Source organism: Dromiciops gliroides, chromosome 2 (assembly GCF_019393635.1).
Source record: "Dromiciops gliroides isolate mDroGli1 chromosome 2, mDroGli1.pri, whole genome shotgun sequence".
Classification (NCBI taxonomy): Eukaryota; Metazoa; Chordata; class Mammalia; order Microbiotheria; family Microbiotheriidae; genus Dromiciops; species Dromiciops gliroides.
Window position 1 is genome coordinate 358,023,959 of NC_057862.1, and position 27,131 is coordinate 358,051,089.

The window sequence follows — 27,131 nt, forward strand, 5'->3', positions numbered from 1 at the left end:
TCAAATTCAGCCTCAGACACTTGACAGTTGCTAGCTGTGTGACCCTGGGCAAGTCACTTAACCCCAATTGCCTCACTAAAAAAAAACAAACAAAAAAAACCCAATGGGATTAAGTGTAGTGGTCTTGGGGTGGAGGGAGTGAAGGGGTTGCATCAAAATCTGGGGGCCCATTCCTCTCACTTCCTGGTTTAATTGCTCACGTGGGTTCCACAATTGGCATGATTGTTTGCCCGTCATCCTTGAAGGTCGTGCAGTCCCAGGGGTGTCAAACTCAAATAGAAATGGTTCCCTGCTGGCCACATGGTGACTTAGAAAACCACAAATTAACATTATTTATATTGTATTATATTTTCATGTCTTTTGTTAAACATTTCCCAATTACAAAAAAAGGAGGCTGGGGCAGCTAGGTGGCGCAGTGGATAAAGCACAGGCCCTGGATTCAGGAGGACCTGAGTTCAAATTTGACCTGAGACACTTGACACTTACTAGCTGTGTGACCCTGGGCAAGTCACTTAACCCTCGTTGCCCCACCCAAAACATTTCGCAATTGCATTTTAATCTGGTTATGGCAGCACTTTGAGGGCTGTAAATCTGATACTTTGAATTCTAATTGAACTCATCCTGATCGAAGACTCCCACTACAACTTCCTGCTAAGTGGCCATCCAGCTTCTATTTGGAGACCACTATTGATGGGGAACTCATTACCTCCTGTGGGAATGGATTCCACTTTGGGACAATACTAGTCACTGGGTCTTTTTTATTCATTCTTGAGCTGGAAACTGCCTTTGCAGCTTCTGCCCAGTGCCACAGGCACAAAAGTGCCTTTTGCAATGAGACAGAGCAAGTCTATGGCAGCCCTTCAGATACTTGAAAACAGCTCTCCTCTCTTCCTGCTAAAGCCTTCTTTTCTCCAGGCTAAAGAGCCTCATTTTCTTTAACTGAGCCTTGTATGGCATGGTCTCTAGTCCACTCAGCATCCTAGTCATCCTCTCTGGATGTCTAAGTCCTGAAGATGTGGCCTCTAGAATTGAACACAATAGGGGCAGCTAGGTGGCGAAGTGTATAGAGCACCAGCCCTGGCGTCAGGAGTACCTGAGTTCAAATCCGGCCTCAGACACTTAACACTTACTAGCCGTGTGGCCCTGGGCAAGTCACTTAACCCCAATTGCCTCACTTAAAAAAAAAAAAAGAATTGAACACAATAAAAGGTCTGACCACAGTCGAGAACAGGACTATTCCCTTCCCTCATCCTGGACATTCAGAGTGTACCTGGGACCATCAGAAGCTCTCGGCAATTGTTGGTAGCTTTTGTAAATCATGTGGTGGTGTCACCACTGAGCTGAACTCAAGGTAAGGCATAAGGGACAGGATGCAGACACCCAGGGGCCTGGCCAGGTCTCACCGTGCATCTCGGGGCCATACAGAGCCTGTTGTGGTTGGGTGATAGCATAGCCAGTAGGAGAGTATGGGCACTGTGTTCTGGCTTTTCAGCTCTGGGGACTGGGGTCTGGTGTCAATGAAAGTCAAATAAAACCAAGAAAAGAGCCCCAGATTTGTTCCCTATCTAGGTTTTTTGCACTTTGCAATGGGTTCTGTTTCTGGTCACTCAAAAGATGGCCCTTTAGCTGGTAGTTCCAGGCTTCAAGGCCACTTGGATGGGAAGCAGCTCTGTTCCCCAGGAGAGGTGGAGGACTCAGCAATTGGCTTACATTCTCAGCTGAGACCTGAGGCCCTTTGTTGACCTCTCTTTTTTTGGGGGGGGGAGCAGGGCAATGAGGGTTAAGTGACTTGCCCAGGGTCACACAGCTAGTTAAGTGTCAAGTGTCTGAGGCTGGATTTGAACTCAGGTCCTCCTGAATCCAAGGCCAGTGCTTTATCCACTGTGCCACCTAGCTGCCCCCTGTTGACCTTCTCTTACCAAGGCTACGCATCTATAGCACTTGGTCATTTGGGCTCCAGGCAGCCCTGGGTTTTGGCAGTCACAGATCAGACGCTGCCAGAGGTCTGTTGGACTTGCAGTATTCAGTGGGAAGAGCCACTCTCCAGAGCCAGAAATGGACATGGGAGATAGAGGTGTCATGACCGAGGAGCTACATTAGGCCTGCATTGCTAGATCACAGAATGCCAGGAGAGGGGATAGGAGACTATACTTAGTGGGGATGGTCATTCTAATTGAGGGTGTTTATAGATGGAAGAGCCAAGGACATGTTTGCAGGGAGCATAGAAAGAACCAATAGACAGGGAGAGGTTGAAGATGAGAGAGAGAGCAGGGTTGCTCAAATAAGCAGACCAACTACTGGGAGTCAGGAGGCAGTGGGATTGAGGGTGTGTGTGGAGAGCTTGGGCCTTGGTAAAGAAGACAGGAGGCATCTCTTTATCTGAGACCAGAGTGAAGAAGGAGATCGTGGGAGAAGATATCCCAGTGGCATCAGATGCAGCTCTGACCCTTGTGGCTCCATCCATCTGGTGCCCATGGGAGGAAGGGACACTACCCAACAACTACACTCCTGGGAAAGCTAAGGTCCATTGTTCCACTTGAGATGGAACTGGTGCTCATGATCGGTCCTGAGTGTACAAGCTAGCTCTGCAGTCTCTGGGGGTGTGTCATTGAGGCCATAGGGTCCCAGGCTCATAGAGATTGAGAGCTGGAAAGTCAGCTAGTCTCACCTCCTCAGAAAACTGAGTCCCTAAGAAGTGAATGAATTGTCTGTGGTCCCATTGTAGGTGAGGGACAGAGGAAGGATGCCGGCATTAACACTTTCCACAGTGCCATGCTGGGAACGGTCAGAATGGTTACAAAAGGGCCCCTCCTCTCCTTTGACCCCTAGATGAGTACTGGGCTGTAAGCCCTTCAGAAATCTGGTGTTTTCTTTCTTTTTTTTTCTTTCCTTCCTTTCTTCCTTTCTTCCCTCCCTCTCTCCCTCTCTCTTTTTTTTCTTTTGTGGGGATTTTTTTTTTTTTGGTCAGGGCAATGAGGGTTAAGTGATTTGCCCAGGGTCATATAGCTAGTGAATGTCACGTGTCTAAGGCCAGATTTGAACTCGGGCTCCTGAATGCAGGGCTGGTGCTTTATCCACTGCACCACCTAGCTGCTCCCTCTCTTTCTTTCTAAAGGGCAATCAGGGTTATGTGGCTTGCCCAGGGTCACACAGCTAGTAAGTGCCAAGTGTCTGAGGTCATATTTGAACTCAGGTCCTCCTGAATTCAGGACCGGTGCTTTATCCACTGTGCAACCTAGTTCCCCTAGCCCTTCAGAAATCTAACACCTGAATGTGCAATGGGCGAATCTGGATTCAAATCTTGACTCAGCCACTTACTACATTGGGTAAGTCATTCATTCTTCTGTACCTTTGTTTCCCCAACAGTAAAATGAGAGGGTTGGACTAGATAACTTTTTTTTTTTGGACTAGATAACTTCTAAGATTCCTTCTACTACTTCTTTTTTTTTTTTAAGTGGGGCAATTGGGGTTAAGTGACTTGCCCAGGGTCACACAGCTAGTAAGTGTTAAGTGTCTGAGGCCGGATTTGAACTCAGGTACTCCTGACTCCAGGGCCAGTGCTCTATCCACTGCGCCACCTAGCTGCCCCTACTTCTTAACTATGACCCTGTCATATAATAATAACAATCGCACTTATATAGACCTTTAAACACTTTACCAGAACCTCATTTCATCCTCACAACCACCTTGGGAGGGAGGTGCTGTTATCCCCATTTTACAAATGAGGAAACTGACACAAACAAGCAAAATGACTTGTCCAGAGTCACTCATCTGATAAGTATCTGAGGCAGGATTTGAATTCATGTTGTCCGGATTCCATGTCCAGTACTCTATCCAGTACACCCCAGAGTCACTCATCTGATAAGTATCTGAGGCAGGATTTGAATTCATGTTGTCCGGATTCCATGTCCAGTACTCTATCCAGTATACCATCTAGCTGCATGTAGATCAGTGATACATTCTATGTTTTTGAGAACATCAGTACTCAGTTATGGGTGTAAAGCAGTGGTCCACAGTCCAGGGCCAAGAGAGATGACTAAAGCCTGATTTTGGGGGTCTTTTGCATGAATTCTTGGGCTCTTCATACTTGGATGTTGATCCTCGGCCCAGCAGCAGCCTGGGACTGAGCATACTGTTGACTGATCAGAATGGCAGCGTGGTATCTGTTTTTTGTTTGTTTGTTTTAGTGAGGCAATTGGGGTTAAGTGACTTGCCCAGGGTCACACAGCTAGTAAGTGTTAAGTGTCTGAGGCCAGATTTGAACTCAGGTATTCCTGACTCCAGGGCCGGTGCTCTATCCACTGCGCCACCTAGCTGCCCCTGTGTGGTATCTGTTAATCTGCAGTGAATTGCAAGTCCTAGTATTTCCCTAGTAGGAGCAGGACCTGTGCTCTACTAGCCAGGCTAGGTAGATGGGATGATCTCCATCTCAGACCCGCTACTACTAGTCCAGGAATGCGTACATAGTTTCAAATGAGAACAGTCACCTGGATAGGGCCGGATCACAGCCAGGAAAGCTGTGGTGTGAGGCAGTGCCTGAGGGGAAGTGCCCATGCTCCTGAGATCGGCTCTTGCCAGAAGGATATGGCCCCGACTTCTCTCCATCGATTCTCTCCTTCAATCCGCCCTCCCCATGGTTGCCTAAAGCCCAAATCTGAGCCTGTCACTTCTTGTTCAGGAAGTGTCTTCCTCTTCATTACTGCTAGAATACTTTTTTTTTTCATCATTAAAGTATTTTATCATTTTCTAGTTACATGGAAAGATTTCTTTCTTTCTTTCTTTCTTTTTTAGTGAGGCAGTTGGGGTTAAGTGACTTGCCCAGGGTCACACAGCTAGTAAGTGTTAAGTGTCTGAGGCCAGATTTGAACTCAAGTCCTCCTGAATCCAGGGCCGGTGCTCTATCCATTGTGCCACCTAGCTGCCCCATTTTTTTTTTTTTTTTGTGGGGCAATAAGGGTTAAGTGACTTGCCCAGGGTCCCATAGCTAGTAAGTGTCAAGTGTCTGAGACTGGATTTGAACTCAGGTTCTCCTGAATCCAGGGCTGGTGCTCTATCCACTGTGCCACCTAGCTATCCCCAGAAAGATAGTTTTCAACTTTTGTTTTTATAAGATTTTGAGTTCCAATTTTTTCTCCCTCCCCCCAAGACAGAAAGCAATCTGATATAGGTTTTTTATATATATGTTGTTTTCTCATCTGTAAATGTGACGGTAAGCTCCTCGAGGGCAAGAGGAATGCCTTACTTTTGTCTCTGTCTCCCCAGAACCTAGTGTAGTGCCTAGCACAGAGTAGATGATGAACCAATGCTTGTTGACTGTTTAAGCTAAAGGGACTCTTTGAGGTCATCCCTGAGCCTTTAGGACCTGCCTCTGAGGTAGGAGGGAGAAGGGGGCAGCAGTTCCAGAGGGATGTCCATCAAGGGAGTCCCTGACCTCTCCCGACAGTTCAGGGCCCCTCTTAGGCCAGAATGGTGGAGATGGCCAGAGGTGGCTGGAAAGATAAGCCCTAACCCCCTTCCACCCCTGCCCCAGGAAGGTCCTTCTGTGCTGAGCCTTCTTGGTAGTTGTGAGTCTAGCATAACTCACCTTCCCCCTCATGCTTGTGCTTGTGTCCAGGACAAGGATTTTGGTAAACACGCCCTGAGAAAGGAGCACATGAACCCCCCTGCTGAGGTCAGCACTAGCCTCAAGACATACCAGCATTTCACCCTGGAGAAGGCCTATCTGCGGGAAGACTTCTTCTGGGCCTTCACCCCCATAGCTGGAGACTTCATCCGCTTCAGATTCTTCCAGCCCCTGCGCCTCGAGCGGTCAGTGCCCCTCCCCCCCATGGACTCCCCCAGGACTCCTCCATCACCATCCCTGGTAACATTTACTGAGCCTCTGTCCCCACCATGGCCCTACCCTGGACTTTGTCATATGCAGTTGGCCTGGGAGCTGGGAGACTGAGGCTCTCTCCTCTGTCTCTGCCTCTCTGTCTCCCTTTCTCTGTCTCTCTGTGTGTGCTTCTGGCTTTACAAACAACATGAGTCTCTGTCAAACAGGTTTTTCTTCCGAAGTGGAAACATTGAGCACCCAGAGGACAAGCTGTTCAACACTACGGTGGAGGTGCTGCCCTTTGACGTGAGTGGTGTGGCCTGCGGGCAGACGGGCGGGAGGGACCTTGGTGGGCAGCTCCATAGGAGAGGCCCGGGGCCTGCTACGGAGATTGCCCTGGGACCCAAAGTGGATTCACATCCTTTTGCTCTCCAGAACCCACAGTCGGACAAGGAGGCCCTGCAGGAGGGCCGAGGGGCCGCGCTCAGGTATCCCAGGACCCCAGATGGCTACCTCCAGATCGGTGAGTAGGCCAGAGCCGGGAAGATAGCATGGGGGGGCAAATCTCAAGGATAGGGAGTTTCACTTAGACAACAGCGGATGGAATACTGGACTTGCAATAAGGAAGACCTAAATTCAAATCCAGCTTCAGATATTTACTAGCTGTGTGACCCTGGGCAAGTCACTTCATTGCTGTCTGCCTCAGTTTCGTCATCTGCAAAACAGGGATAATTATACAACCCCCACCCCACCCCCACCCAATGAGATACTTGTAAAGTGCTTTGCAGACCTTATAGTGCTATCTGCATGCTTGCTATTATGATCCATTTGATTGTGGGGAAGGACTAGATGGGGCTGGCTTCTTTTTTTGCTCATTGCCCTCGGCTGGGCCCTTTTTGAGGTGGCCGGGTAGGGTTAGGGGGTCTCTGTGAGGTATCTCTCCACTCCTCCAGGTTCCTTCTCCAAGGGTGTGGCTGAGGGTGAGGTGGACCCAGCCTTCGGGCCCCTGGAAGCTGTCCGGTTGTCAATCCAGACCGACTCCCCCGTGTGGGTCATTCTGAGTGAGGTAAGAAGCCCACAAAGGTGCTCCCTCCCTCTCATTCTGTCCCAAAGGGCTGTGGGAGGGGCCGGTCCCGTTTTGTCCCTGCCAGCACTGAGCCTGAAGAACCTGTTAGCCTGCAGGACCATCCCTGACCCTGACCTGCTCTCTTTCAGATTTTCCTGAAAAAGGCTGACTAAGCATTGGATGGAGGAGGGAGCGGAGCTTTCAGGCTGCAAAGCCCCAACCCGCCTCAGTGTCTCCCCCGTCACCCTGTGGGGAGCCTGTGCCCTTGCTCCAGAGCCTAGCAGGGTACAAGATCTGGAGGTGACAGGACCAAAGACAGCCCTTGGGGCAAAGGGGAGCGCTGGGGAGGTCTCCAGGGGGCCTCCCTTCTACAGTAAAATGGAACTAAGGGCCCCGAAGCACATACAGGGCTGGTGAGAGTAAAGGGTCCTGGAGGGGGGACGAGCCCCACGGCCCTGAGGCCATCCTTGGCCTTCACTCTGCTCCACCTTCCCCACTGCCCACCAGCCTGATGTGGGCAGGCCCCACGGGGGTCTCCAGGCCTAGGGAGCTGGTGCTATCTCCTCGGGCTGGGCTGGGCCTGGCTGGGCCGGATGGACGGGTGGGGTCCTGGGATAGTTCATCCCTTCCTCATGATGGGGCCAAGGAGCTGGGGGTCAGGGTGCCTGGGTCCCCTGGCCGGATGTGATAAAGGGCAGGGACCCCGGGGGACAGGCCTTGCCTAAGGGGCTGCCCAGCCCTGGCCCTGGCTGTGCGCCGGCAAGATCGGGGGCCTCTCCGGGCTTAGGCGGCCGTACACTGGAATGCATCATACTACTCTAATGTGCTGTGTTTTTTATTATTGGATACATTTGATTTTTTTCACGTATGTCGATATATAATTATATAAAACGTGAATTGTAATAAAAGTTTAATTCCGTTTCAAACGTTGGGGGGGGAGTCTGCATCACACCCCCCTCCCAAGGGATCATGGGGCCACTGTCACCAGAAGCCCCCGATCCCTGGTGGGATAGGCATATCCCAAGCCAGCATTCTTCATCCATGCCCTCTGTCCTCTCATGGGCCCCACCCCACTTCCTACCCCATCACAGCCAGCCACTGCAGACTCCTCAGGACAGGGGTCTTCAGGGAGGCTGGAAGAAAGTGGAAGGCCAGGCCAAGTACAGACAGAGCCACCAGCAGCCAGAGGACACGAGCGCTGAAGTACAGGGGGCCCAGTCTGTGGAGGTTGAGTGGGGGAGATCAACAAGAGGATATAGCCCTCCAGCCCTGCCTTCTCCCCAAACCCCCAAGTCCTTGCTCACCTCCCCTGGGCTGACACAGCGTAGCCATGGAAGTATCTGTACCGGGCACCTAGGTAGAGGAGGCCACAGACAGCTGCTAGACCTTTTCCAGAGAGAGAGTAACAGCTTTTGAGGCCCCTGGAAGAGACCCTGTTCATGAGCCCTCGGGCGTAAAGCAGGGGGGTAGCTGTGGCAGCATCCTCATGGGAGTGCATGGACAAGGAAGAGCACTGGGGGGGCAGGGGGCAGAATATGGGGCTTGGCTCTCCATCTACACCCGGTGCACCAGGGGGGGTCTGCACGATAGCCCTGATACCTTGATGGAAGAAGATTCCAGCGACCCAGACGACTGCCAAGAAGAGGGGAAAGTACTCTGTGCAGTTGGCCCTATAGTGGGAGAAGGGAAGAATGGGGAAGAGACGCAGAGCTGAGCTCCTTTCACCTCCCACCCAAGACCCCCTCTCTCCACCCTAGGTCTCTACTGGGGAAGTAAAGGGGGGAAGCTGGGAAGACAGGCACCGGGATGAGAGCCATGGGGGCTTCTGCCACTTTAGACCCTCGGTGGTCGTCTTCCTCTTGGAGGTGTGGAAAGGGTCAATTCTAAGGCTTCTTCCCACATCCTCAGCAGTGACAAGTGTGTCAGGGTAGGGTGGGGTCCTAAACGTCTAGACATCGAGAGGGTGCGGCTGGGAATAGTGGCATAGCTCTTTGACATCCCTTCCCTCCGACCCTGGAGACCAGGCGCACAGAAATCCCAGGGCAGGCCAGACCTGCTCTGACAGGCCTTGAGCCTAACACCTTTGAGCCCAGTGAAAGACATCCTCCCCACTCCTGTCACAGGCCCTGGGCACACATCGTGGGACCTTACTGAGCTCGGAAGACTCTCTCAAACTCGGGGGGGCCTGTGGTGGCGGGAGGTGACACCCTGAATCTCCTCCTTGCTGTGATCACCTGCCAGGAGAAGTAGGCTGAGGAGGAGAGGAAGAGAATGGATCCATTATCCAACTGTCTGCCCAGACCTGCCAGGCCTCTTGGCAGTGGGGAGGGGATCTAGCAGTCTGGTCAGTCTGGTCCTTCTACCAGAGCTGTCATTTAACTTCTCTCATTTGTAAAATAGTACTTCTTCCTCAAGAAAAGCTTACACAGTGATCCAGAAACGGGAGCTATTCTTACTGAATTCAATCAAGCTCACTTGGACTAAAGTCACCTCTCCCATTCTCCCGCCTCCCAGCTGTCAGGGAATGGCCTATGATGGAGAATGAACCGTGAGCACTCTCCTGATAACACATAGATGTGCAAGCACACACCCACACCCACCCATACACATGCACACACACACACATACACAAACATCCTACAGGTGAGTCTTTGGACTTTGTCCTTCATTTGGTTTGCAAAATTTAGTCAAATCATGGAGAACTTGCTGAGGCAGGGGCACCTGGAACATGCTACTTCTGGACACGTATCTACAATCTGGATTTCCATCCAGGGCTGTAGAGGGGATTCCTGATTCTCTACAGTGTAAAGTAGTCCCACTAGAGGCCATCTGAGGTCACTTCCTGCTCTGGAGTTCCATGGAAAACAGATTCCTCTTCTTTGGGTGCATTTAAGAACATCCTCTTTCCTAGGGTAATTTTGGCTTCTACATTTGTCCATGTGACATCACATAGCAAAGGGGATAGAAGTCTGGACTGAGTCAGGAAGACCTGGGTTCAAATCCTGTCTGTGACACTGGGAAGCCACCTAGGGTCCGAAAAGAACTGCAGAAGAGTGGCCCATCTGAGTTGGTGGTTTCCTTACCAGGAATTCTCTACCAATGAAATCATAAGTCTGGGGACCAGCCACCAAAGAAAACAAGCAATAAAGCCAGCCCAAACCCCCAGGGAGGGAAGGAGGGGTGTGGTCCTGCCCCGTGTTATTCTGGGATTCTCCCCCTCCCATGCCCCACTAAGGCAGCAGATCTTGAAGGCTCCAAATGGGCTTCATGGCTAAAAGGGGAACTGAGTCAGACCGGGGTCCGTGTGTCTTTGTTCAGACAGCTCCCTAACACCACCCCAGGTCACCTGGCAGTAGTGTTATCCCCTACCCTTCCCCAAGATTTGCAGCCTCCTCTCCTGCTGGGCTTCCAGGGGCTCCCCTCCCCACTATGGCCATGAATTCTGGGGGTGTCAGCTTGCTCCTGCAGAATCCTCCCAGGGAGGTGAGCTAGACCTAAAAGTAGGGCCTGGGACTGAGCCTTACCTTGTAGCAGGACTCCTAAGAGGGTGACTGTGGCTAGCAGGGCCACCTCCTCACGTGCCCCATGCATGATGCCTGTAGACAGGAGGGGTGGGGGGTCCAGTGCTCTGCTGTCCCCTCGGCAGCTGGCTCTTAAGGGCCAGCAGGGCTCCACCCAGCCCGCCTCTGCTCTCCACCCCCAGCATTCATTTCATCATGGAACTAACCGCTCTGGTCCCTCCCCCTCCCCTCTCCCTCAGAGGAACCCCCAGCTTCCCTGCTAGGAAGCCCATCCTGGTGGAGAAATCTGAGGGAGAACAGATGTTGGGACCCAGTCCCAGCTCTGCTCCCTCCCACTCACGGCCAGGCTCTTGATCAGAGCAGAGAGCTCTTACAGAGTAAATAAACCCTTTGCAGGCGGTTTATTGGATTGAGCCCCCTGTCTCATGAGGCTGATTCCCTCAAGCTCACCCCTGGGGTTATTCCTCTCCCCCGACCCCACCCCATCCCCCAGCCTCCTGACCCTCCACCTTTTACCTCTGCCAGGGCACTGCTTCCAGGCAAAAGACTCCAAAGACAGACAAGGACCTTCAGGTCCAACACATTTGAAGAAGCAGCCTGAAAGCAAGCAAACAACATCCAAGTCCCCACCAGAGAGATGGGGAATCCTTCACTACAGATAAGGACAGCCGCTAAACCAGAGAGGACAGTACCAGGCATCAGCCTTTTCCCTCATCCCACACTCAGCTCTGGAAGACGTGTCTCCTAGAGTCAAAGTCCTGGGGGGTGGGGTGGGGTGGAGAGCTGTCAATTAATCTAGCAACAAACAATTATTTGAACTTAATAAGTGCCAGGCACTGCTACACACTAGAGCTAGGTACACAGTGAACAAATACCAAATGTGCTCAATTATTACTTATCTTTTTTTTTTTTGGTGAGGTAATTGGGGTTAAGTGACTTGCCCAGAGTCACATAGACTAATAAGCATCTAAGGTCAGATTTGAACTCAGGTCCTCCCGATTCCAGGGCTAGTGCTTTATCCACTGTACCACCTAGCTGCCCCCAATTATTCCTTATCTGTTAAAAAATGATGAAATTAATTTTATTTTTTGCACTTAATAGTATTTTATTTTTTTCCAATAACACGTAAAGATAGTTTTCAATATTTGTTTATGTTAGATTTTTGAGTTCCAAACTTCTCTCCCTCCCTAATACAGCAAGCAATCTGATATTGGTTATACATATACAATCCTGTTAAATATATTTCCACATTAGTCATGTTGTTTGACATCAATTTTTCAAAAAAAACTGTGTTCCAACTTCTTCCCCCACACACACAAGAATTAAAGCAATTCAATATAAGTTATACATGAGTAATCATGCAAAACATCTCCATATTAGCCAGGTTGTGAAAGAAAACAGATTAAAAACAAAATTTAAGATTAAGGAACTAACAAAAAAAATATGCTTCAATCTGTTTTCAGATACCATCAGTTCTTTCTCTATAGATGGATTGCAATTTTCATAAGTCCTTCAGAGTTATCTTGGATCATTGCATTGCTGAAAATAACCAAGTCATTCACAGCAGATCATCTTACAATATTGCTGTTATTTTGTATACAGTACACTTCACTCTGCATCAGGTCTTTCCAGGTTTTTCTGATAGTATCCCACATTAGTCATATTGTGAGAGAAGAATCTTGACAAAAGGGAAGAGCCATGAGAAAAAAAAAAGTGAAAATAGTATGCTCCGATCTGCATTCAGAACCTATAGTTCTTTCTCTGGATATGGATAGTATTTTCCATCCTGAGTCTTTTGGAATTGGATGAACTTAATTTTAAACACCCCGCCCAGCAAGGACACCCCTTCCATTATTATTTTATCTGCTACCCATGATTAGGTTTATGGCTAACAAGTTCCCACCACCTAGTTCTCTTCTTCCCTCTGTATTTTGTTTTTGTTTTTGTTTTTGTTTTTTAGTGAGGCAATTGGGGTTAAGTGACTTTCCCAGGGTCACACAGCTAGTAAGTGTTAAGTGTCTGAGGCCAGATTTGAACTCAGGTACTCCTGACTCCAGGGCCGGTGCTCTATCCACTGTGCCATCTAGCTGCCCCCTTCCCTCTGTATTAATCACTAGTCGCTGTGCCCTCTGTGTGTGTATAAACTTCCCTTCATTCCTTTGTCCTGGGCCTCTGTCTCACCTCCCCCTCCCACCCTTCCCCCCCCAACACTCCTCTCTCCCACAATACTTCCTCTACTAACAGTGACATCTGGCTTCCCCAGATAACTGGTACACCTGGCCATCTCCTCCAGCACTGGCCGTACCTTCTCTTCTTCTCCCTGTACCTTTCATGGTCCTGGATAGGGAGTCAGAACACACTTTGCTCTCCATGGTCACTTTCATTTACTTATTTATTTTTCGGGGCAATGAAGGTTACGTGACTTGCCCAGGGTCACACAGCTAGTAAGTGTCAAGTGTCTGAGGTCATATTTGAACTCAGGTCCTCCTGAATTCAGGGCTGGTGCTTTATCCACTGCGCCACCTAGCTGCCCCCTCCATGGCCACTTTCAGATTGGCCCTTTACTACCATTATTCAGTGGTCTGTCCTCCTTTGAAGTACAAAAAGTTAATGTTTTCCACTCAATCCATATCATGGTGGCTGTTACACACTGGCCCCCTTCTCCCCTTTTCCCCAAGGGGTTCAGTACCTGGCTTACAGTCTCCCTCTTCTACCCAATTTCTTTTTTTTTTGGTGAGGCAATTGGGGTTAAGTGACTTGCCCAGGGTCACACAGCTAGTAAGTGTTAAGTGTCTGAGGCCGGATTTGAACTCAGGTACTCCTGACTCCAGGGCTGGTGCTCTATCCACTGTGCCACCTAGCTGCCCCCTCTTCTACCCAATTTCAACCCATATACTAGGAGACTTCAGCATTACATTGATGCTATTTCAAGCTCCCCAACCTTCCAATTCCTAGGCTTCCTTAGATCCCCTGACCTCCCCCTTCACTTGACCACAGTCACACGTGGGTGCACACTAGCCTTCAGCATTACCCACACATGTTCCATTTCTGTTCACAAATTCTGACATTCCTCTACTTGACCCTAACCTTCCATCAGTCCACTTCTCCCTGTGCCAAAACCTTTTCCCTCAGTACTTTCTCAGGCCATCACCCTTGTTCTGACTATACTTTCCTCCTTGCCAATTCAGTCTCAAATCCCTGACTTGTCTAATCATTGCTCATCCCTTGTCAAACCTTAGCCTTAAATCACTCCCACTATCTGACTCCTCTGCTTCTGACTCATGCGCTGCTGAACCATGCTGGAAGAAGTCACATGACTGGGTCAATTGAGAACACTATAAATTTGTTACCCAACTTCAACTGGGCTCTCCTTGAAGCAAGCAACCCTTTTATTTCTCGCTCATTGGTTCCCTAATTCATCCCCTTCAGAAGCTATTTCAGACATTCTCTACCCTCCTTAAGCCTCTCCCAAACCACCCCCTTTGGTCTTTCTCTCCTCCTCTCTTCTCCTTTCTCTTTCTCTCTCTTTCCTGTTTCCCTCTCTCCTCTTTTTCTTTCTCTCCTGTGTCTGTCTCTCTCCTCTCCTCTCCTCTCCTCTCCTCTCCTCTCCTCTCTTCTCCTCTCCTCTCCTCTCCTCTCCTCTCCTCTCCTCTCCTCTCCTCTCCTCTCCTCTCCTCTCCTCTCCTCTCCTCTCCCTTCCCTTCCTCTCCTCTCCTCTCTCTTCTGTTCTGTTCTGTTCTCTTCTCCCTCCCTCTCCTCTCTCTTTCTCTATCTCTCCCTGTGTCTGTTTGTCTCTGTCTCTGTCTCCTCCTCCCCCTCTCCCTTCCCCTCCCCCTCCTCCTCCTCTTCTCCAGTCTCTGACAATGAAGAGGCCCTTCTCTTTTCCTTGGCCAACCTCTGAGCATGTGCTCTTCCTGCTAATCCCTTCCACTTCTCTTTTTAAAAACATTTATTTTTATTCTGAACTTAACAACCAATAAATAAAATGGGTATCTCCATATACATAGTAGAACAGAAAAAAAGAGGATCCCCTATGGAGCTGCAGATTTCTGCACAGCTTGCTTGTCTTTTTATTTTCTGTAGGGCAAGGAGGGTTGAGTGACTTGCCCAGGGTCACACAGCTAGTAAGTGTCAAGTGTTTGAGGTCAGTTTTGAACTCAGGTCCTCCTGAATCCAGGACTGGTGCTTTATCCACTGCACCACCTAGCTGCCCCCTCCTTTCCTTTTTTTAAATGGTTACTCTATCCTATCCCTCCTTTCCCTCCCCCCAGTCCCCCCACCCCACATACATTGGAAAAAGAAAAAAGAGTCCTTGAAGCAAACATGCATGGTCAAACAAAACAAATTCCCAACGTTGTTTCCCCAAAATGTCTTCTGCATCTTGAGTCCATTATCTCTGTCAAGAGGTGGGTAGCATGTTTCATCACGAGTCCTTTAGGATCATAGCTGACCATAGCATTGATTAGACTTCTTAATTATTTCCAAGTTGTTTTTCTTTATGTATCCAGAGGTTCGAGTCTATTTGCATTAGGCTCTCCTCATTGGTGGAGATTGATTACTTGATGTTCTGGGCAGGGTTAGTGAGAACTCAGGAGAGAAGAAACCTTAGACTTCTGGCTTCCAACTTTGAGGGAAAAGATAACTTGGTTCCAGATTCTTTTCAAGGAGAAGTTCATAAAGGGAGAGAAAGAATGGGAAGAAGCCCAGTCAGGAGCTGCTTTTCTAAGCTCAATTTACCACACTAAAGACTTTGGGGGAATTTCTCCTTGGCTGAGATCTGGGACTTTCCCTCTTAGCTCAACTATCTTCTTCCCAGTGGGACAGCTCATCCCCACTATGTGTTTTCTGGTATATTCTCATCTATGTAACTTCTCTGACTTCTATTTGTTATTGGCTTGGATAAATGGGTTTGTTTGCTATTTCATATATGAGGAAGGGAGACAAACCTTATAGTTTGGGGCATTCCTCCATTAAGGGATAGTGAACAAGAGTGAAGTTTGAACCTAAAAATGGTTTCCCTACGTTAACAATATTTAGGGAGGTGAAGAAAGGTAATTTAGCCTGGTACCTTTTCTCCGAAGATAGCAGAATGGCCAGCCTCAGGCTCCTGACTCCCTCCATGGCAGGAATCAAAATTTACCTTGGAGATGGGTGGCCAGAGAAGACTCTTGTCTATTCATGTCCCCCTGCAGTTCACATCTAGGTAGACCCATATGGACACATAGAATCTACATGAACAACTTGTTGTTTGTCCTTCGTTCCTGAAGAGGACCATGGCATCAGGGTGATGTCATGACTTGCACTGAATTGGATTTAAGTGAGGGAAGGCTATGCAAGGTCACCAACCTAACTCTCTCCTCCAGAACCATCTGGGTGCAGTGGTAAGATATACATCAGGACAACTGGAGATGGCCCTGGATACTTGAAGGAAATTAGGGTTAAGTGACTTTCCCAGGGTCACACAGCTAGTAAATATCTGAAGTGAGATTTGAATTCAGATCTTCCCAACTTCAGGGCCAGTGCGCTATCTACTGTGCCACCTAGCTGCCTCCATATGAACAACATCCCTCCCACCCCACCCCCGAAACTACACTTATAATACTATTGTTTCTGTATAAATAATTCATTAGTTCTGCTCAGTTCATTCTGCATCAGTCACACAGATCTTCTCAGTTTCTCTGAAACTATCCATTTAATAATTTTTTATGATGTAATAATATTCCTTTACATTCATATAACAATTTGTTTAGCCATTGTCTAGTAGCTGGGCACCACTTAATTTCCAGGTCTTTGCCACTACAAAAAGAGTTACTATAAATCTTTTTGTACATATAAATCTTTTTCCTCTTTCTTTAATCTTTTTGGGGTATAGGCCTAGTAGCAACTGCATCAAAAGTGACTTTCTGGGAGACTTCTGGGGCAGAGCCAAGATGGCGGAGGAAAGGCAGTGAGCTCCGGAACTCATGACACCGACAGCTCCAAAAAACATCCAAATAACGCCATAGGAAAATGCCCGGAGCAGCAAAAGTGACTTTCTGGGCCTCATTCCAAATTGCTTTCCAGAATGTCTGGACCAATTTACAGCTAGCTCTACCAATAGTGGATTAATGTATGTGAAACCCTTCCAACAATTGTCATTTTTATCTTTTTGTCAATCTGGTGGCTGTGAAGAGAAAGCTCAGTGTTTTTTAATTTGAACTTCCCTAATTATTAGTGATTTCAAGTACTTTTAAATATTTCTATGGATAGCTTGGATTTTTTTCCTTTGAAAAATGCCTGTTCATAACCTTCAATTATTTATCTATTGGGAAACAACTTTCATTAATATACATTTGAAACAGCTCTTTATATGTCTTGGATATGAGATTTGATTGAGAGAAATTTTCTACAATTTTCCCCTATTTTCCTTCTCATTTTAAATCCATTTTGCTTGTTTAATGCAAAAACTTTAAGAATTTTATATAATCAATATTATCCTCTCTATCCCTTGTTTGGTCATGAACTTTTCCTCTATCTGAAAGGTAATTTCTTCCTTGCTCCACTAATTTGTTTAGTGATAATTTTTGTATTCATTTGAAGCTTATTTTAATACATTACATGAGATATTGGTCTATAACCAAACTTCTACCAAACTGCTTTCGTTTTCCCATAAGTCTTTGTTGTCACTTAACCCCCATTGCCCTGCCCCCCCAAAATTAAAAAAGTAAAAAAATTAAAAAACCCATTTTAGGGAAAAGTCCATTTATTCCTATGCTTTCTAGGTTTTTTTTTTTTTTAGTTTTTTTTTTTTTGGTTGGGCAGTGAGGGTTAAGTGACTTGCCCAGGGTCACACAGCTAGTAAGTGTCAAGTGTCTGAGGCCAGATTTGAACTCAGATTCTCCTGAATCCAGGGCCAGTGCTTTATCCACTGCACTACCTAGCTGCCCCCTGTTTTCTAGTGTTTTAACAGAAAAGGGTGTTGGATTTTACCAAATTTTTCAAGCATCAATTGACATAATATTGTTACATTTATATTCTTTATTCTATTGAACCAACTTTACATCCTTGGTATAAATCCAACTTGTCCATAGTTGACAAACTTTTAAATATTCTGTTGACACCTATTTGCTAATATTTTGTTTGATATTTTTGCATTGATGTTCATTGGGGATATTGGTCTACAGTATCCTTTCTCTGCTTTCTTTCTCCCTAGTTGAAGTATCAAAATCTTATTTTTACCACAGAGATGGAAAGGATTCTTTCTTTTACACATGTTGTTAACAGTATATACATACATATATAATATACACACATGTATATATATAAATAAAATGCTAGAATTAATTATTCCTTGAATAGTTTATAGAATTCACTTATAAATCCTTCTGGTTCTGGAGGGTTTTTTTTTTCTTGTGGGAGTTTATTTATTCCTTGCTCATTTTTTTCCCCAGATTTTGTGTTCTTTAAATAATGTATTTCTTCTTCTGTTAATCTGGGTATTTTATAGTTTTGTAATTACTCGTCTATTTATAGATGTTATTCAATTTTTTGCCATATAATTGGCATAATAATTTCCAGTAGTTTCTTTTATTTCCTCTTCAAATATTATAAAGTCTTTTTGATTTTTGATAGGAACCCTTTGGTTTTTTTTGTTTGTTTGTTTTTGTGAGGCAATTGGGGTTAAGTGACTTGCCCAGGGTCACACAGCTAGTAAGTGTCAAGTGTCTGAGACTGGATCTGAACTCAGGTACTCCTGACTCCAGGGCTGGTGCTCTATCCACTGCACCACCTAGCTGCCCCTGGTTTTGTTTTTAAAAATTTGATTAGCTAACTTTATTTTTTATTTTAAATAAGTGCTAGTTTTATTTATCAATAGGGTTTTTTGCTTTCTATTTTTTGTTTATTTTCAGAATTTCTACTTTAGAGTTTAATTTATGAATTTTGATTTGTTGCTTTTCTAGGTTTTGTTTTTTTTTTTTTTTTTTTTTTTTGCGGGGCAGTGGGGGTTAAGTGACTTGCCCAGGGTCACACAGCTAGTAAGTGTTAAGTGTCTGAGGCTGGATTTGAACTCAGGTACTCCTGACTCCAGGGCCAGTGCTCTATCCACTGCGCCACCTAGCCGCCTCCTTTTCTAGGTATTTTTAAAGTTACATACCCAGATCATTGATTTGTTCTTTTTCTCTCCCCCCCCCCCCGGGCAATGAGGGTTAAAGTGACTTGCCCAGGGTCACACAGCTAGTAAGTGTCAAGTGTCTGACACTGGATCTGAACTCAGGTCCTCCTGAATCCTGGGCCAGTGCTCTATCTACTGCGCCACCTACCTGTTCCCTTGTCTCTTTTGTCAATGAAAGCACATATAGATATACCTTTTCCCCTTTTCCCCTAAGAATTGCTTTAGTCATATCTTATAAGTTTTGGCATGTTGTCTCATTTGACGAAATTACCTGTGATTTGTTCCTTGATGTACCAATTCTTTAGGATTTCCTTTAGGAGTTTTGGCTATGATGTTGTGGAGAGTTTTCATATGGGACTTTCAGGAGAGTTTTTTCTATTTTCACTTTGTCCTCTGATTCTGAGATATCTGGTCAGTTTTCATTTATGATTATACCCAAGCATTTTTTGGTTATGGTTTTCAAGGAGTACAATAACTCTTAATTTCAACTTTTTTTCAAGTCAGTTGTTTTTAATACTGTAGACATTACATTTTCCTCTGTTTGGGGAGGAGTGGTGGTGGTGCAGATCTTTTTGTTGTCATATTTCTTTTTCTTTTCTTTTCTTTTTGAGGGGCAATAAGGGTTAAGTGACTTGTCCAGGGTCACACAGCTAGTAAGTGTCAAGTGTTTGAGGCCAGATTTGAACTCAGGTCCTCCTGAATCCAGGGCCGGTGCTTTATCCACTGTACCACCTAGCTGCCCCCTGTTTTCATATTTCTTGTCTCGTGGAATTGTTTTCTGTTTGGCTCATTCTAAATTTCTGAGAGTTCAGTTTTTGGGTAAAGTTTACTAAGTTTGAGTACCATTCTATATGATATTCTGTTGTCCTTGCCATTTTCTCCTCCCTAACTATTCTGTTTTATGTACCTTTTTTCATTTCTTCTAGATAGTCTTATAGCTTTTGTAGCCAGGATATCCTTTTCTGAGAGGCTCTTACATGGACTTATGGAGTTAATATTTTCTTCTGGGTTTACCCCTTGGGCTTCTCTCAGTCCAAGGTATTTCTTTGTTGTGTTTGGTGTTAACTTGGTTTACTCCTATCACCAGCCTCAGTTTCCAGTTTGAGGGCTTATGCTTGGGTCAAATTCCACTTCAGTACTCTAGAATGGTATGTGTAAGCCTTGCTTGATCCTGTGTTTAATAATAGGCCCAGCCTTTTTTTCTTTTTCTTTCTTTTTTTTTTTGGTGGGGCAATGAGGGTTAAGTGACTTGCCCAGGGTCACACAGCTATTAAGTGTCAAGTGTCTGAGGTCGGATTTGAACTCAGGTCCTCTTGGATCCAGGCTGGTGCTTTATCCACTGTGCCACCTAGGTGCCCCACATAGGCCCAGCCTTTTGAGAATTATGTGGCTTTGTCTCCTCCTGTGGTGTAAGCCTGAACTACTTGAATACTATGTTTTGTTAGGGCTGCTTGGATTTTGGATTGGGCAGCTGCTGCCTGAAAGCTCATCTGGCCTTGTTTCCTGCAGTGTATTGGACCCTTGAGATACTCCAAACCAGGCTCTGCTCTGGTCTTGTCTCCTGCCATGGATGAGGCTCCTGTTGGGCAGATGAAGCTTTTCCACTTTGTGTGCCATCGCTTGTTTCCACTCTACACATCCTGAGTTGGAATCCTAGCTGATTCTCTTTGGTTTTCTTTCTCATTGTACCTTCTGGTGCATTTTTAGAACTTCCCTGTTTTTTTGTTTTGTTTTGTTTGGAAAGGAGGAAAGTATCTGGGCTTCTCTAAATCCTACCATGCCACCATCTTCTCTAGCAGATGGTCACCTCAATCATTCCCCCTCCCTCAAATTTTCAACCTCTTCTTATTAACTTTCCTACAGCTTTCAAGCATGCCTGATTCTCCCCTAGCTTGAAAAAAAAAAACAACTCCACAACCCTTTACTGGACGCTGTAATCTGCTCAAAATATTGCCCTACATTTCCCTTCATTTTCTCAGTCTAAATCCTTGAAAAAGCTGGCTACACTTATCGTCCCCTTTTCCTCTCCTCCCACTCATTTATCAATCCTTTGCAATCTGGCTTCTGATCTCACCCCTCAACTGAAACTGCTTTCTCCAAAGTTATCAGTGATTCCTTAATTAACAAACTTGATGATCTTTTCTCAGCCCCCATCCTTCTTGACCTATCTGTTCTATTTGACACTGTTGACCACCTCTCCTCCTGGATTCCCTCTTCTCTGGATTTTCATGACTCCTTCTCTCCTCCTGCCTGCCCTACTGCTCCTTGTCTATCTTCTTTTCTGGCTCATTGTTTATATTACATTCCCTAATAGTGTTTCCCAAGACTATGTCCTGGGATCCCTTCTTTCTTTCTCTCTGTCTCTGTCATCTTCTCTCTCCTTATTCTCCTCCTCCTCTTCTTTCTTCTCTCTCCATTTCTTCTCTCTTACACACACACACACACACACACACACACACTTTAATTCTCATGGGTTTGTTTATCATCTCTATGCAGATAACTCAGAGAATTTACATATCCAACCCCAATCTCTCCTCCAAGCTTCAGTCCCATATCTAACTACCTATTATTTCAGAGCCATCTCAAATTTCACATGTCCAAAACAAAACTCATTCTCTTTCTCCCCCAATCCACATACTCCTCTTTCAAACTTCCCTGTTTTTGTTGAAGGTACCATTGCTGTCTCCCAGGTTTGTAAACTCAGCAGTATCATTAACTCTTTCCTGTGTTTCACATCTCCATTCAGTTGCCAAATCTTGCCATTTATACTTTCACAACATCTCTTACATTTAGCCCTTTCTCTTCACCATCTTAGTTCAAGTCCTCCTCACCTCTAGTTTAGATCATTGCCTCAGCCTCCTAATTGAAGAAAGTGTTAATATGAATGTATGGATCACCTGGATTTGATGATTGCGACTTATTGCCCAAAAGCATTTTTTATTAAATCCTAGGTTAATAGGATTTAACCAAACTCCAAACTTTAGGAACCAGGTAGCTAACTGATAAAAGTCCCTACCTGGTGATTTCTTTCCTCAGGATAGTAAGTCCCTATCTTATGGGGACATCTGGGAATCCTCATCCTTGCCAAACCCTCTTATCATGATGCTTCTGTATTTCCTTCATAGTTGTTATAACTGAAATTGTTAAACTGCTTTTGCTTCTGAGTTGATTTTGTATCACACTATTGAAACTGATAACACTCTGTAAAACCCCTTATATACCCTCAGAAAGAGGGGGTCTCTGAGCTCCCTTCTTAGGAGGGGGTCTCCAGCATGATCATATTATATTTCTTCTTTTTTTTGGTGAGGCAATTGGGGTTAAGTGACTTGCCCAGGGTCACACAGCTAGTAAGTGTCAAGTGTCTGAGACTGGATTTGAACTCAGGTCCTCCCGAATCCAGGGCTGATGCTCTATCCACTGTGCCACCTCGCTGCCCCTATATTTCTTCTTGGGACAAAATAAATTGGTATTATGTTTTTTTCTGTCTGTCTCTGATCTGGTTTATTCTGTAGGAGACATTATGTTCTCTGATCTGATTTTGTTCTGTGGAAGATAATGTGTCTGTTTATTATTATTATTATTATTAATTTTTGTAGGAGATAGTATAAAATTAACTTCTCTAATCTGTTCCCTATTTTTATAGGAGACAGGCAGGTAAAAACTGTATTTAATTTTCTTTTTCTTTTTTTTTTTTTTAGTGAGGCAATTTGGGTTAAGTGACTTGCCCAGGGTCACACAGCTAAGTGTCTGAGGCCAGATTTGAACTCAGGTACTTCTGAATCCAGGGCCGGTGCTCTATCCACTGCGCCACCTAGCCGCCCCATGTATTTAATTTTCAACAAAAGTCTCCTTCATTCAAGTCCCTTCCCACCCCACCCCAGTCTGTCCTCAGCACTTTGTCAAACTGATTTTCCTTACACACTTTTTTGATCGAGTCACAACTTAATAAATTCCAGTGGGTCCTTATTGTCTCTGGAATAAAATGTAAACTCTTCTGTTTAGCTTCTAAAGCTCTTCACAACCTGACCCTGGCCTACCTTTTCAGGCTCATTGGGCATTACTCTTCCCCTTACCCAATATGCCTCTTTCCAGCAAAGCTGGGCTTCTCTGCTCCCCTCCCATACAATGCCCCATCACTTGTCTCCATGCTATCCTCTGTCTTCACCTCAGCCTCATAGATCCTTCTCTTCTGAGAAGCAGCTCAAGAATCATCTTGCAGGAAGCCTTCTCTAATAATGCCTGCCCTCCCTAAATTCTCTTGTCTTTGACTATACCTTATAACCAAGGATAAATGTAAGAGTGGCATAAAAATGCAAGAACACCACGAATAATGTTAAAGGCCAGATTTAACTGACATCCACAAAAAATGTTAAGAACAATAAAAACGACTCTTGGTTATGCGATGAGGAAGAATAAGGAAGGGAGAGGCCAGATCTTGGTGTAATTTTAAACAAGTGACAGAGGAAGCAGAACTACTTAAGTCTTTTTTTTTTCTTTCTAATCTTTGTCAAGATTTTGATAGCCGTTATCTACCAATTCTTTTTCCTTCCTCAACGAATTCTGTCTGCCCAGTTTTTTTCCCCTCTCCAATGATTCCCCTCATACCAAGGTCCCTTAATATACATCTTGATACTCCATCAAACACCCTAACTTTTCAGTTCTTTGACATTCATTTCCTATGACCTCCTTTTCCTCTCCACCCCAGCTATATTTAGCTACGGTCATAACTTTGATCCTTTGCCTTCTTCGCCCATGTATTCAATGACCACGTTCAGGAACATTCCTCAATCTGAGCATGATTCTATTTTTCCCTCTGCCTTATTACCCTCAATTATTGTCACCATGACTTCCAATTCCTTTATCCCTGCACTGGCTATGCTTTCCATCCTTCCCTACCTTGACCCCTTGGTGAACCAGTTCAACTCTACACCAGCCTATCTCCTCTCTTTTCTCCATTTCCCTCTTATCCTATCATTGATCTTGCCCTAACAAGCCTCAGCCTTGGATTACTCAACTCCCACTATCTCTTACTTTCCCTCCTATTCATGTGTTGTTGAACAAAACTGGAAAAAAATAATTTATGCTCTGTAATCTCAATTGGGCCTTTATTGCAGCAAAGCAATCCATTTACGCTTCCCTAATTAATTCACTATCCCATTCTTCACAGTGGCTCTTCCAAACCTTTTCATCCCCCCATAAACTTCTCATGGCGCTCCCTCCAGCCATGCTCTTAGCTGAGAACCACGGCTCATAATGAGCAAATGGAAAAATCGAGGCCATTCACTGAGCTTCCTCTTCTCCCCAGCCTTCCCTCTCCTCCTATCACTTAGATGCCTTCCCCCACTAGATCCTGCTTTACTCGTCTCCCATGAAGAGGTGGCCCTTCTCCTTGCCATGGCAAATCCGTCTACATTAATGCATACACGATCCCTTTCCATCCCATCTCCTCCAGCAGATCACCCCTCTATTATTCCCACTGTCTCATTAATCTTGTCTCTCCCTGTCTCCCTCCGAGCTTCCTTCCTACTGCCTAGTAATACACCTGTGTCTCCCTTATGCTCAAAAAAACCCCCCTCACTTGATCCAACCATTCTTTTTCTTTTTTTTTTTCCTTTTTTTCTTTTTTGGTGAGGCAATTAGGGTTAAGTGACTTGCCCAGGGTCACACAGCTAGTAAGTGTTAAGTGTCTGAGGCTGGATTTGAACTCAGGTCCTCCTGAATCCAGGGCTGGTGCTCTATCCACTGCACCACCTAGCTGCCCCCAACCATTATTTTTCAAATAGTATTTTCTTTTTTTCCCAATTACATGTAAAGATATCTCCTCTTCAACATTCATTTTTGTAAGATTTTGAGTTCCAGATTTTTCTCCCTCCCTCCCTTCCCAAGACAGCAAGTAATCTGATATAGGTTATATATGTACAATCATGTTAAACATATTTCCACATTAGTTATGTTGTAAAAAAAAATCAGAAAAGGGAAAAACCACAAGAAAGAAAAAAACAAAAAAACAAACAAACCCCCCCAAAGTGAAAATAGTCTGCTTTGATCTGCATTCAGACTCCACAGTTCTTTTTCTGGATGTGGAGACTATTTTCCATCATGAGTCTTTTGGCTTTGTCTTGATCCACCCATTCTTTCTTTTTTTTCCTTTTTAGTGAGGCAATTGGGGTTAAGTGAGTTGCCCAGGGTCATACGGCTAGTGTTAAGTGTCTGAGGCTGGATTTGAACTCAGGTCCTCCTGAATCCAGGGCTGGTGCTCTATCCACTACGCCACCTAGCTGCTCGATCCACCCATTCTTAATTTTTTTTTTTTTAGTGAGGCAATTGGGGTTAAGTGACTTGCCCAAGGTCACACAGCTAGTAAGTGTCAAGTGTTTGAGGCCGGATTTGAACTCAGGTACTCCTGACTCCAGGGCCGGTGCTCTATCCACTCCACCATCTAGCTGCCCCCTCCACCCATTCTTGATAGCGACTGTCCTGTGTCTCATCTCCTTTTTGTAGCTAAACTCTCTGAGGAGGCTATTTAAAACCATTTGACCTTGTTTTCTGCTCAATTCTCCAGTCTGGCTTCTGACTCCATGATTCAACTGGAAATGTTCTCTCCAGTTACCATTGTTCTCTTCCTTGCTTTTCTTTTCTTTCTTTTTTTTTTTTTAGGGCAATGAGGGTTAAGTGACTTGCCCAGGGTCACACAGCTAGTTAAGTGTCAAGTATTTGAGGCTGGATTTGAACTCAGGTCCTCCTGAATCCAAGGCCAGTGCTTTATGCACTGCGCCACCTAGCTGCCCCCCTCTTCCTTGCTTTTCAATCTTAATCCTCTGAAGCTGTTGACACTGTTGATCATCCTCTCCCTGATGCTGTCTTCTCTCTAGATTTTCATGATCACTGCTCTGAGCTGCTGTTTCTCCTCCCTGTACGTCTGCTTCTTCATCACCTTTTTTGGATCTTCATCCAGGTCACATACACTAGAAGTGGCTCTGCCCTGGCCCCTCTTTTCCTCCCCCTCTATACAACCTGGTGATCATTAGCTCCCATATCCAATGATCATCTCTAAGCAGATGATTCTCAGATCTATTTATCCAGCTCTAACTCCTTTCCTGATATTCAGTCTTGCCTCTTGCCTATTGCACATTTCAAACTGGACATCCCATAGACATCTTTTTTTGTTTTGTTTTGGTTTTTTTTGGTTTTGTTTTGCGGGGCAATGGGGGTTAAGTGACTTGCCCAGGGTCACACAGCTAGTAAGTGTCAAGTGTCTGAAGCTGGATTTGAACTCAGGTCCTCCTGAATCCAGGGCTGGTGCTCTATCTACTGTGCTATCTAGCCGCCCCCATCCCATAGACATCTTAAACCCAGCATGTCTAAACCTGAACTCATTGTCATCCATCCTGTTCCTAGCTTCCCTATTATTGTTGGGGTACCACCGTATTCAAGTTATGAAGGCTTGCAACCTAGATATCATCTAACTCCTGTTGTGCCTCCCCACCCCCATGCAACCTGTTGCCAAATCCTCTTGATTCTACCTTTATACCATCTCTTGAATATGCCTTCTTCCCTCCTGACACTGCCACCATCCTGGTATAGATCCTCTTTATCTCACACCTTGCAATATTGCAATAGCTTGCTGTTAGATCTCTCTGCTTCAAGACTCTCCATTTTAATTCATCCTCCAATAAGCTCATTTGTTTGGATTTTAAAGCCCTTCTTAACCTGTCCCATTCCTTATCTTTCTAGTCTTTTTAGTTTTTTTTTTTTGGGGGGGGGGGAGTGAGGCAATTGGGGTTAAGTGACTTGCCCAGGATCACACAGCTAGTGTTAAGTGTCTGAGGCTGGATTTGAACTCAGGTACTCCTGACTCCAGGGCCAGTGCTTTATCCACTGTACCATCTAGCTGCCCCCTTTCTAGTCTTTTTAAACATTTATTTCCATGGACTTGGATCCAGGGACACTGGCTTCCATGGTGTTCCATAAACAGGACACCGTTCTCTGAATTCCATGCATTTTCTTTCTTTTCTTTTTTTTTGGCGGGGCAGTTGGGGTTAAGTGACTTGCCCAGGGTCACACAGCCAGTAAGTGTTAAGTGTCTGAGTCCAGATTTGAACTCAGGTCCTCCTGAGTGCAGGGCCGATGCTCTATCCACTGTGCCACCTAGCTGCCCCCTCCATGCATTTTCATTAGCTATCCCCTCTGGAATTCTTTCCTGGTTTCCTCCTAGTCTCAACTAAAATTCTACCTTCTATAAGAAGCCTTTCCTGGTTCCCCTTAACCTTAGTGACTCTTTTAAATGAATTCACATCTTGTACATATATAACCTATATCAGATTACTTGCTCTCTTGGGGAGGGGGAGAGGGAGAAAAATTTGAAACAAGAAATCTTATGAAAGATGTCGAAAACTATCTCTACATGTAACAGGAAAATCATAAAATATTTATATGGAAAAAATAATAAATGAATTCACATCTCTAGAGCCAGAATAATTTCATCCCAGGGTCCAAAAAAACCTTAGAAGTGATTGAATAGTTAACATGATCTTTGAGGAATCACGGACAGGAGTGACGACAAAAGACTGAATATGG

General features: G+C 45.5%; 2 protein-coding genes across 5 annotated transcripts in view; one reads left to right on the forward strand and one right to left on the reverse strand.

Annotated features, from left to right (window-relative positions):
- MGAT4B (alpha-1,3-mannosyl-glycoprotein 4-beta-N-acetylglucosaminyltransferase B) overlaps positions 1-7,807 on the forward strand; it is a 58,851-nt gene extending 51,044 nt beyond the window's left edge. For all 3 annotated transcript variants that reach the window (XM_043984672.1, XM_043984674.1, XM_043984673.1), the window contains exons 11-15: positions 5,615-5,808; positions 6,043-6,121; positions 6,251-6,338; positions 6,769-6,881; positions 7,031-7,807. In XM_043984672.1, the coding sequence (XP_043840607.1) occupies positions 5,615-5,808; positions 6,043-6,121; positions 6,251-6,338; positions 6,769-6,881; positions 7,031-7,054 (498 nt within the window). In that variant the 3' untranslated portion in view covers positions 7,055-7,807. The remainder of the gene's footprint in view (positions 1-5,614; positions 5,809-6,042; positions 6,122-6,250; positions 6,339-6,768; positions 6,882-7,030) is intronic.
- On the reverse strand, positions 7,775-11,123 carry LTC4S (leukotriene C4 synthase). Of its 2 annotated transcripts, XM_043984677.1 has the most exons (6): positions 10,919-11,123; positions 10,406-10,477; positions 9,033-9,132; positions 8,481-8,551; positions 8,186-8,267; positions 7,775-8,100 (listed from the first exon to the last, which is right to left on the reverse strand). In XM_043984677.1, exons 2-6 carry the CDS (start codon positions 10,470-10,472, stop codon positions 7,959-7,961), a joined length of 462 nt encoding a protein of 153 aa, XP_043840612.1. In that variant the 5' UTR covers positions 10,473-10,477; positions 10,919-11,123; the 3' UTR covers positions 7,775-7,958. The 2 variants fall into 2 exon arrangements, with proteins under 2 accessions (XP_043840612.1, XP_043840610.1); XM_043984675.1 differs by lacking the exon at positions 10,919-11,123 and having other exon boundaries at positions 10,406-10,556.
- Positions 11,124-27,131: the final 16,008 nt, after the last annotated feature.